The following is a 12,500-nucleotide window of genomic DNA, read 5'->3' on the forward strand; positions in this document are numbered from 1 at the left end:
GTCTAAAGGTCTCATTATGCTTTCCGCATCAGCGAGGAACGCGAGTGTCCGCGCGGAAAAGTGACGTCAAATCAGCAGACACGCCCCTCCGCAAGGCTCCGTGCGGACGGTTTTCGAGCGGCCGTGCGCACGCCGAAATTTGTAACTACGCGGACGCGGACGGGCGGGCAAAGTGGAGTTTTCAAGACTCGCGCTCAATTCCGCCTGCAGAAACCCACACAGAGTATTAGTCCATGGGCCAAGGCAAAAATCGGTACCACCTGAGGTGACCGCACGATTTTGTTATTTTTGTCTTCCTACATGTCTCTAGTTTATATTTTGGTATGATAACCCTGCTGATTTGGTAGCTTAAGGATAGTTATCACTCTGTAAACAAACCTACCCCCATATAAATGACAAAACCCTGATTTCTGTGTATTAGTCCAGATGATATGTGAAAATGATGTTCCCTTTTTCGTAAAAGCATGAAACTTGGTACGCTTATAGTTTGGGGCCCTGTACAGTTTCAGAAATTGAGCCATCGCAAAAATGCCTTGTGGCGGCCATTTTAATTCTGCCATAAGCAAATTATGTAGTTTGCATCATATCTCCTGAACCACACATGCTAACACAGAAAAGGTGATGTCTATCCCAATGTTTTCATGGTCAAGGATTACAATGATACCATATAGAACATCATAAACTGTTAAAGTGACTAATCAATGGTGAATTTGATGACGTTGTGAGAAGGAAATGACAGTATCTGATAACCGATGCTATAACTTCAAAGCCATGACCATTCTCTGGCTAAGATGTTTTGATGAGTGATTTGACTTATATAGACCTTTTGTTAAAATAGCGCCCAGGTCCCTCCTAAGGATCCTGGGATTTTCCTTGCCAGATGGCCAAATCCAAGATGGCCACTGGCGCCATGTTAAAAAATTGACTTTTGAACCAGAGCACATAGAATAATGTATGAAGACACTTTTCGGTGTAAGTCAACCACGAGGAATCCGATTCTGACATCAGTTTGACATTATGGCATAGTTTTGACCCAGAATTCCAAGATGGCTGCCATCCAGTATTGTGGAAATGTAACTTTTGAATGGGAAGGTATACTGTGCGTTTGGGGTTTACCACAAGGAAGGAGATTAACAATGGTGGATGTTTTGGGAGTCATTTCAGAATTATGTTCACTGAAAATATGTTAATGTCAACACCCATTTTACCTTGGTACTGCTGTACCAACTACCTCCAGGATTTCTTGCATTAAAATATTTAATGAATGTATGACAAGATAACTAAAATAAGCTATTTTTATTAGCTGTAGCTATAGATTCTAAATCATCAGAGTCTGCTCATCATCTTTAGCCAAGTATGCTGTGTCATACCGGTCGATCACACATGATATGTCAACATCACCATGGCGGACAAGGATGATGGATGACACCTTGTGGACATAGTCCGACCACTTGTATGGGGTGCCATCTTGTGTCTGCCGATCCAATTGCTGATGGAGTTGCCATCATCTAGATCATGCCCATGTCAACGAGAGTGATGTAGGGTTCTTGCAGCCCTACAGATTGGAGATAGAGCTTCTTCTAGATGTGCTTGCTCTTCTGCGTCTTCCTGTATGTGCTGTAGGAGTTGAATAAGGCCACACATTCATCAAAAACACAATGTTCCAGCAACTTGTGGAGGTTTACAAGTTGACCACAACCAGGTCAATCACTGTCTTGGAGCACTCCACTCCATCTCAGCAGCTCCTACCTTGAGTTCCTTCCCGGGTAGTCTCGCTTGCCAGACTCCCTCCCTACAATGGCAGAGTCTGGCTGCTAATACCTCCACCCTGGTATAGGGGAAAAAGGCTCCGTTCACCTTTACAACTATCCACCAAACGTATCAAGCAGGCCTGCTTTATTGCACAATCCAGATCCAACCGTTTTCAGGATGTAGCAACGAGCTAGCATTGTTGATGTTGTTGTTTCACAGTGGCACAGGCATTTGAGATAGACAGATTCGACACGGAGGGAGTGGAAACGAAATCCATAAATGGTCGCCACCAGTCAGTCAGAGCGGATTGGAGCATGCATGCAGGGAGGAGGGTGGAAGATGATTGTGATGCTGCAGACGCAAAGTGCCGCTGTGTGTAAATTCAGCTTGAGCAGGACCCCATTCACACCAGACGCACTGCTTTGCTCCACGCCGGTGACCACTTGTACTGACTTCCTATCTGGCTTCACACAATCACTCGCGGGTCTCACACAAAAATAGATCAGACGCCGAAACAATCTCTGCATGGGGCGAGCCGGCCGCATCACGGCTGGTCTGACTGAACAGTCTAATGTGCTAACAAGTGCACCAAAATGAAACTGGCTGCGCTTCCAGATGCTTAGTCACTTCAGCGTCTGGTGTTTTTGCTCCTTTTCGCATCCACTCATTGCAGACTTAAAATCAGCCCATGCTGGAGAGGAAAAGTTGACCAGATTCTTGCAAGTCCCGGGGGCCCTATCTTCGCAAAAGCGGTACGCCGCGCGCAATGCAAATTGGGGGCGTGCACAAGCGCATGCCTGTTATAATTTTACTGGACATAGGCGTGCCACAATCAGCCGTTTCTGCTCAGAATACGGGGCAGCACCTCTTACACACTAAAAAAAAGCACCTCTTACGCGCTAAATACTCTGCTGCGCTTGAGCGCACCATAATCTCTATGCTGTGCAGCGCAGATTAAAATTCCTTTTGGATATGTCATTACACGCGGACGTGCCCACGCCAGGACATCTAATTCTGCTGCTAAAATTGGATATTAGCAGATAATTCAGTGAGGCAATGCAATCAACTATAACTCACTGAGAAACTTTTATCACATCGCAAAGAGGGAAATTAATTGAGAAAACTTGTTGGACAATGGACATAGGCTATTCACCTTCACCTTTCCCATAGTCTCGCTGGCCAGCCTCCCCTCCCACGCAGGTCTCCATAGTGGGATTGCGATGGGCGGCGCTTAGCGGCAGTGCCCTTGGAAAATAGTTTCCAACAATCCAACTTGCCCTTTTCAGCGTGTAGCAACGACCTAGCGTGTAGGTTTCTGCCGTTAGCTTGCTAGCTAGTTAGCGTTGTTGTTTTCACTGAGGCGGCAGGGCACTATTTACAGCGACACACAGGGAGGAGGGAGCGGAAGCTGCTCTGATTGACGTGGTCGGAGCCAATGACAGAGTTTGTAATAAGCCGGGAGCAGACATCCGGCACCCACTGAAACAGTCGCTCCAATGGGGAGCAGCTGTAGAGCAGGGGAGGGCTTATCCCAGTTGCCTGTTTCCGTGGCGCCAGACTCCTCTCCCGGTAGGGAGGGTAGGCTGGCCAGCGAGACTAACATAATTATGAAATTACCCTCAAAACACAATAATTGTCATTACTAAACCATGTTTGGTAGGCATGGATTTGCAATTAAAATAGCTATAATTCACCATTGTTAATCTCCGTCCTTACTCTAAAAATGGTAAACCCCAAACACCACATACGTATATGTTGCCATTCAAAAGTTAAGTTTTCACGCTACTGGATGGCAGCCATCTTGGAATTGTGGGTCAAAATTATGACAGAATGTTAAACTGATGTCAGAATCAGATTCTTTGTGGTTGACTTACACCGAAAAGTGTCTTCATACATTATTCTAGGTGCTCTGGTTCAAAAGTAAATTTTTCAAGATTGTACCAGTGGCCATCTTGGATTTGGCCATCTGGCAGAAAGTCGGAGGATGTTTGGGAGGGGCCTGGGGGCTATTTTAACAAAAGGCCCATAGAAGTCAAATTACTCATCAAAAAATCTTAGCCAGAGAGTGGTCATGGAATTGAGGTTATAGCATCAGTTATCAGAAACTGTGATTTCCTTCTCACGTCATTAAATTCACCATTGATTAGTTACTTTAACAGTTTATGATGTTCTATATGGTATCATTGTAATGCTTGACCATGAAAACATAGGGATAGACATCACCTTTTCTGTGTTATCATGTGTGGTTCAGGAGATATGATGCAAACTACATAATTCACTTATGGCGGAATTAAAATGGCCACCGCGAGGCATTTTTGTGATGGCTTCATTTCTGAAGATTTACGGGGCCCCAAACTATATGTGTACCAAGTTTCATGCTTTTATGAAAAAGTGAACATGATTTTCACATATCATCTGGACTAATACACAGAAATCAGGGTTTTGTCATTTATATGGGAGAAGGTTTTTTACAGAGTGATAACTATCAATAAGATACCAGATTGGCAGGGTTATCATACCAAAATATAAACTAGAGACATGTAGGAAGACAAAAATACAAAAATTGCACGGTCCCCTTAGGTGGTACCGATTTCACCATTGGCCCATGGACTAATTGCATTGTATCCTTCTCAAAACACCACTGAATTCACCAAAACACCACCTAATTCACCATTAACTATTCATGTGAACAGTTTATGATGTTGTATAGGGTGTCATTGTAATCCCTGACCATGAAAACATAGGGGTAGACATCACATTTTCTGCGTTATCATGTGTGGTTCAGGAGATATGATGAAATCAGGGTTTTGTCATTTTTTGGGGGTAGGTTTGTTTACAGAGTGATAACTATCCTTAAGCTACCAAATCGGAAGGGTTATCATACCAAAATATAAACTAGAGACATGTAGGAAGACAAAAATAACAAAATCGTGCGGTCACCTCAGGTGGTACCGATATGTCAAAATTTGAGCCTTGGCCCATGGACTATATACAAGCTCCACACGTTTCCTCGTCGGATTCCGTGTCTCTCATTTCCGTGCGGCCGGCCAAAGCGTCAAGCATAATCCAGGCTTAAAGACATCAGAAAGCCTAAAGATAGTCTGTCTAAAGACATCAGAAAGCCCTATCAAGAGAACACTTTTTTCTTAAAAAAGCAAAAACAGTTTGCTTTTTCATTGTGTTGGAGTTTACGTATTTTCCTTTTGCTGAAGTCTATTGGACTGTTATGTTGACTGGTTTTTCATTTTATGTATTATTTTAACTGTTTGAAATAAATTGTTTCAATCAATCAATTGTCAGATGAAACACATGGGCGACCATGCTGCATACATCCTATGGCCAACACACTTCAGAATATCTGTCTCCTACAATGTCTCATTCTCACAAAGTTTGCGTAAGTCACAAGTCATTTAGTCACAAGTCACAAGTCACAAGTCATTTTGAACTAATGCTGCTGTCAGATGAGACATGTCTCACTCTTCCATGTAACAACATTTCCTCAGAGCTCTCTCTCTCTATCTCCCCCTCTCTCTCTCTCTGTGTCTCTCTCTCTCTCTCTCTGTGTCTCTCTCTCTCTCTCCCCCTCCCCCCCCCTCTCTCTCTCTCTCCCTCTCTCTCTCTCTCAGTGGTTTGACTTTTGAAAACTAGAGCCAATCAAAATGTGGGACATCATCTCAATATGGGACATGGGAAAAGGCATGAAAATGCTGTGCAGTCCCACACAAAGTGGGACCTCTGGTCACCCTAATTCATCATTTTAGAATTGTAAGCATTGTATTTTTCCAGCATTAAAATCTGTCAACAGAGGCTACTTCACCCTTGTCTCAACATGAATACAGGGGAAAACACTGAAGCACTGGTTTGCCCTAAAGTAAGACATCTACAGTAGGGCGACACCATGTGGACACATGGTGAATCATGCTCCATGTCACTTGGCACGTCACAGGTACTTTCAGTAAAACCTGCATACCTTTGCTGTTTGAATCAAGTTTATTGCCGAACTGTTAATTTATGCAGAAAGAAATCTGAGAGCCACTTTTCTCTTCAACTCATGACAGACAATTTCCTGCAAAACCTCCAGATAGGCTGTGAGCAATCAGGCTCATGCCATTTGGCCAACTTGTTTTCAATAGACCCTTTTCACGGGGGCCATTTTGTGTCAAAAAGGCAGAATAAACACAGGTGCAAGCAATACACTAATGAGGGTTTCCAAATTCCAATCATGTTAGTTTGAAACTTTCATTAGTGTTTTGCTTGCACCTGTGTTTACCCTGCCTTTTGGACACAAAATGGCCCCCGTGAGAAGGGTCTATGAAGTGCAAAGTTGTGGGGGGGAAACGCCGGTCTTAGGTCATATCTCCGGACATTCCTTGGACCACTTCCTAGATGTCGCTATCCCCTCCTCCTCGCTATGACTGATCCATTCATTGGTTGAGATGTTGAACGGTAGCCTAACCAGATGTTCAGGCGTAGCAAACACAAACACAAACCTAAGGTAAGAATGAAGGAAGGGGATAACAGACCAGCATTTAAACTTACTACCCCCCCCCCCCCCACACACACACACACACACACACCAGCACCACTCCAGCCTGTAGGGCACGGGTCAGTATCCATCAGTGCTAGCAGGCTACTCTATTATGATTTGAATGCCAAGAGAGGTAATACAGTAGCTACTTGTTAGGGAATAAATCACTTCTAATTGTGATGCATTTTAAATCAGGGTGAGCTTGATGATGATGATTTAGTGCTGGATGGATGGATGGATGAATGAATGAATTTGGGGAACAGAGCAGCTGAATATTTCCTCAAAACAAGCCCAGATGTTTATCACAGCAACGTATAGTCAAGACCTAATGTTTTAGCTCATAACTTTTACGTGAAAGCTACGCATAAAACGGCTGCATTTTGTGACTTTACGTCGCTTTGCGTAAATTAAAATGCAGCAGTCTTGCTTTATGCTGTAGTGGGAAGGAGCAATCCGAGAATGACAGAAAGAATGACTTTAATATTTGACTGTACTAATTTACTCAGAAGGGTCATGTGACTCCCCATTCATTGTGAACTTTACACACTTTGTGCATAAAAGGAGCAGAAATTATTCCAACAATTGGCTGTGCAACAAACACTGCAGTGTTAAGATGCTGATCAGTGATCAGCCACTGAAACTTAAAGGAACAATGCAGTGTTAAGATGCTGATCAGTGATCAGCCACTGAAACTTAACCCATTGATACCTGATGCAGCATTTGCGTGTATATCCCTCATTTGTGTGCGTATCCCTTTAAGACCGCGAACCGCGTTAACACGGTTTGCGGTCTTAAAGGGATACACACACAAATGCTGCATCAGGTATCAATGGGTTAAAGGAACAATGTGGATTTTCAACCAGCTTTATATCATCACAACATCAGTAGTATAACAGAAAACTGTGAACAGTTTTGCAGTCATTCATTTAGTTTGATAGTTATTGAGAGTTGATTTGAGTGTGGACCAGTGATGTCTTGTACATAAATGACATGACTGGTCCACAATTTAACTCAAATCAACTGTCAAATTAGCTGTCAAACTAAATGACTGCCTGTAAAACAGTTGACAGTTTTCTGATATGCTTATGTTGTAATGATACAAAGCTGGTTGAAAATTGACAGTGTTCCTTTAATGTCTACATACTAGTTGTCCAAATCAGATGAGTACCTATAAGGTATGGCAAATATGTCCTGCATCATAATATTTTGACAACAAAACTTAAACCCGCTTAGATCAACTGGGCTACATTTCTATAGAGCAAAGTTAACTGACAAAATAATCTCGTCAGTGCGATATTATTAGTGGACGGTCACCAAACAAGCTTGCACAGTACACATTTTGATCCGATTTATATCCTATATTTTATTATATGACCTGCAAATAAATATGCTATCTGGCGATTCTGCGGTGCTTGTTCTGTCCTCTAAAAAGTAAAACAAGAAGATCCTATTTGGACTCTGATGCGAAGGTATGGCCAGTGTCGCTGATGAAGGCTACCCGCTGAAACGCGTTCGACTTGTGCTTTGGTCCAAACTGACGTGAGAGCGTCAACGGTCACCAGTGTATTCCTGCGTGGTGAGCTGGCTCTGTGCCAACACAGGTAAGCACATGGAGGTGGTAGGCTACTCTTTCTTTTGAGAACATCTCCATCTCTGTCATTGATCGATAATCGATTCCCACGTCTAACATCCTACCATCAAACAAACCACAGTCTGACGGTATAAATAACACACTTACTTTGTGTCGAGATGAGAGGTTCTGCAATCTCTCCTTCGGGTGCCTAAATTCATTTGTATTCATTTGTCCTGGCAGTCAAAAACCTGATCCGTTAATCACAGCGTGACTCCTTTAGGGGGGCGCAAAAGGCACCGGTCGCCGTCTTACAACACATTGGAGGAGAAGCCTGAGATGAAGTTCCAGAGGAAGAAACTCATATTCATGTGTCTATCAAGTCCAACATCAACTCCCCGGGTCGCTCTGTTGTTGGGTGGCTTGACAGAGAGTTGTCCTGTGTGCCGATTGCCTTTCGATATTCCCGTGTGTTTCATTCATTTATTGCCGATCCGGTCCAGATCGAGGGACGCGCAGCCAGAGAGAAAGCTGGCTTCTTGGAGAGAGGGGGTTTACGGAGTCAGGAGCGCACGACGCATCGCTTTCCTTTTTAAATAGGCTCGTTTCTGTGGGTAAAAGCGATGGGCAAACGCGCCGCACGGTCAGGTGTCAAGTTACAAGCCCAGCGGTTGTGCCGAGGAACTACACGCCTTCTCCAGGGGGGGGCGGCCACACGGACCCACTCAAACCCCTGCCCAGTGCCCCGGTAAACCAGAAACCACGGTGTCATGTGGTGGACGGACAGCACTTCATAGGCACAACGTGCCAAACAGGAACGCCTACAGCTACAGCTACAGCCAGGGTATCTGTTAGCTCTCTGCTTGTTTGTCCAACCTTGCTATCCGTCATTAGTGGAATAATTAATTGGGGTAATTCCAAGATCATCATTAGCCATGATAGCATAATGGAGTCATTAAGCTTTCAAACCACTTGACTTCTTTGGATTTTTCTCACATGAACTTTTTTTAAGACAACTTCCCAGTAACATGAAATTGTAGGACTTTCTGTAAACTGGGAAAGACCGGTGTGTGTGTGTGTGTGTGTGTGTGTGTGTGTGTGTGTGTGTGTGTGTGTGTGTGTGTGAGCGAGTGAGTGTGTGTGAGTGTGAGTGTGTGTGTGAGTGACTGAGTGCGAGTGTGTGTGTGTGTGTGTGTGTGTGAGTGTGTGTGTGTTTGTGAGCGAGTGTGTGTGTGTGTGTGTGTGTGTGTGTGTGTGTGTGTGTAGGTGTGTGTGTGTGTGTGTGTGTGTGTGTGTGTGTGTGTGTGTGTCTCCTCTCCCTTACTCATATGGTGTAAACAAAGTGAAGGATGCTTTCTAAAGATGGGCAGCTGGTATGTTGCAAAGTGCAGCGATACAGAGATGATGTAATGAGGCTGATTTGGCCAGATAAGAGAACATTCTTTATTAGAACACGGCTCTCTCGAATACTCGATTCTGATTGGTCAATCAACAATATTCACCGGTCATTATTTCTCGACAACCGACCGCTGCTCTGCCACACCTGGATTAATCAGTTGATAAGAGCATTTTGTCCGCAGACGCTACTAATTAGGCCAACCAGTTGCAGCTGTGGTGTCTTGTGTGCCAATTACGAATGAAACCGCTTTGTGTTGAAAACGCTATTAAAAAATCTATTTGAATAATTATTTTTGTCAGATTATTGAATGATTTAGTTGTAGGCCGTGTTCTAAGCGGGATAATGTATACTGAGCCGGTGATTACTGGAAATAATGACCTTCAGGTGAATATTAAGCCCTCCGCTGCGCGTCGGGCTCAATCTCACCTGTCGGTCATTATTTCCACAGTAATCACCGGCTCAGTATACATTATCCCTTACGTAACTGTCTGTAATGTAATGTACTGTAATGTAATGTCATGTCATGTAATGTAATGTCTGTAATGTAATGTAATGTAATGTACTGTAATGTAATGTAACTGATTGTGGAGAAATATCAGCCTGCTTTACATGTTGAAATAAGGCACAGTATGAAGATCCATCTTTAGACATTTTATATGCTGGTTTAACTTGAAGATTTAAATCGTGTGGAAAATCTCTCTTCATTTTGTCACACTGACACACAATGATGAGCTACCTACTGTCTGTGAACCTCAATCATCTCAACTCCTCTGTTCATACTGATCAGTCATGCACCGACCGTTCTCTAATGCAGTGGTTCTCAAACTTTCTTACGGAACGTCAAGGACGTGGAAATACATGATTGCCCTATTTGCTGGGGACCCCTGGGGTTTCCCCGGACCCCACTTTGAGAAGCACTGCTCTAAGGTGCAGCATCAAGACCTCACTTTGAGAAGCACTGCTCTGATGTGCAGCATCAATGTCAACACAAGTTACAAGTATCAGCCTTTCTGTGAGCAGCGTGTTAATGGAGGCACTCTCTGTCATGGAGAGGCGGGGCCACACCTGGACCAGCTGCCATTAAGCTGACCAGGGGTCACGGCCTGGTGCAGGAACGGACCTACCAAAGGCCTCCGCACAGCCACCACACACAGCAATTACCAGCTGACATCTGTTTGGGCTTTCAGGAACATGTACACAGAGGTGCTGAGAAGATGTTTGTCTTTGCTTCACCTTGTAGAGCGAGAGCGACTCACCGGAGGCGCATCAGTCTTCCCCTCTCGCCGAACAACATGCATTCATGGCTGTTCAAGGACTGGAAAAGGTGTTCGGTTCACTGACAGAGAATGAGAGAGAGAAATGGAGAGGGAGAAATCTAAAGTATGTTCAGAAGTCAAGTTTCTTTAAAAATTCATGAATCCATCCTGAATGAATTGTTATTTATTAGGCATTTAATTATCATGAAACAGCACAACCCAATCGTCAGGATCAAATGACGGCAGTGGAGAATCCATGGATTCTGCCTCCATGAAAATGATAAATATGGACGTGGCCGTCGTCCAGCAAAGACACCGGCTCTTCCACGTTACTCCTGCGCCCAGTTCGGCCGCGGAACCACCTCCCTTGCCCCCGCCTCGGAGGAGGAGCCACCGCTACTTCCTGGTTACTGCCTCAGCCAGGTTTGTGATGTCATTTGTGCATGAATGACATCACTGGTCCACAACTTAACTCAAATTAACTCTCAATAGCTGTCAAACTAAATGAATGCCTGCAAAACTGTTTACAGTTTTCTGATATACTGATTTTGTAATAAAAAACAATTTTTGTAAAAATAAAAAAATTCAACTTTTAAACCGCAGAATATCATGTCTGGAGATCACAATGTATAATGTGAATTATTCACGTATCTGGAATGTAAAAATGCTACGTATTTTTGTTCAGAAATATCCATATGTTACATTTCTTTGGATTGTAAAAATGTAGCATGACACAGGTAGCAGTTGTCTGTACTGAATGAAAGAACAGGACTTCTGAATGAAGGCGCTAACCTCTTCCCATATCAGCTGAAAGCTTTTTCAGTTGCTGAGAAACCCATTCCTCTGGTCTGGACCTCCGCCGTAAACTCTTGGTTAATTCTCTTAATTATGTTAGGAATAATTAATAATTAGTCATCTTATTTTGACATTTAAAAAAATAAAATTATTTTGAAGTGGATAATTAGGTGAGTTATTATCAGATCGCAGGATCTTATCACTGATACTCCACCTCAAATCCACTGCATCTGAATGGTCAAACACACTTTGATAATATCTCAAACTGCCAGTTCAGATACTGTCCAGCAACATCAATGAGTGTCGAGGCTATAAAGACAACGTTAATGCTCGGGTACTGGGGTCAGCTGACCTTAGGCAGAAGCACAGAGAGGTCACCATGAATGGAATGGTAAAATGGTAAATGGCCTGCATTTATATAGCGCTTTTATCCAAAGCGCTTTACAGTCAGTAGGTATATTCACCCATTCACACACCGATGGCGGCAGGCTACCACGCAGGGTGCTGGCACACCAACGGGAGCAATTTGGGGTTCAGTGTCTTACCCAAGGACACTTCGACACGCAGACTGGAGGAGCCGGGAATCGAACCACCGACCTCTTTTATCCAAAGCGATTAGTGGACGACCCGCTCTACCTCCTGAGCTACAGCCGCCCCTCAATGACGCACTATTAGGGCGTGGCCGACTGAGCGCGTCGTCATGGCGATCTCTCTGCGTTTCTGCTTAAGGCCATCGGTCAGCCACCCAGAGGTGGGTGCTAATGGACTCAAGTCATTAACATCCTCTTTACAGTCCCCGTCACACACACTCTGTCCCGTCACACACACACACACACACACACACACACACACACACACACACACACACACACACTCTGTCCCGTCACGCACACACACACACACACACACACACACACACACACTCTGTCCCTTGTGTTTGAGTGCTGGGTGCCACCCCACCCTCCCATGTACTCCCAATGAGCCGCGGCGACTCCGCCCCCTTTTCCTCTAAATTACAAACTGTGTGCTCGCGAGCGCGCTCACTGCCACCCCTTAAAGCTGCTTAATTATGGTCATTGGCACCAGGTCTGAAAGCTCCCTTTATCCCCCCCCCGCGCTCCAGAAATAGGCCGAGCCGAGGCACAGAGGCAGCCCAGATCAAACGCTCCCCAAAGGGAAGGGGTCATTACTGGTGCGCAG

The 12,500-nt window shown here is 44.3% G+C and overlaps 1 protein-coding gene across 1 annotated transcript in view; it reads right to left on the reverse strand.

The window, feature by feature from the left end:
• Window positions 1-8,071, reverse strand: part of col27a1a (collagen, type XXVII, alpha 1a) — a gene marked incomplete at its 5' end in the record, with an annotated part of 167,936 nt that extends 159,865 nt beyond the window's left edge. Inside the window, one exon of the mRNA XM_083657807.1 lies at window positions 8,019-8,071. Within this exon, the coding sequence (XP_083513933.1) occupies window positions 8,019-8,071 (53 nt within the window). The remainder of the gene's footprint in view (window positions 1-8,018) is intronic.
• Window positions 8,072-12,500: the final 4,429 nt, after the last annotated feature.

This window comes from Poromitra crassiceps (assembly GCF_964638095.1).
Source record: "Poromitra crassiceps genome assembly, chromosome: 21".
Classification (NCBI taxonomy): Eukaryota; Metazoa; Chordata; class Actinopteri; order Beryciformes; family Melamphaidae; genus Poromitra; species Poromitra crassiceps.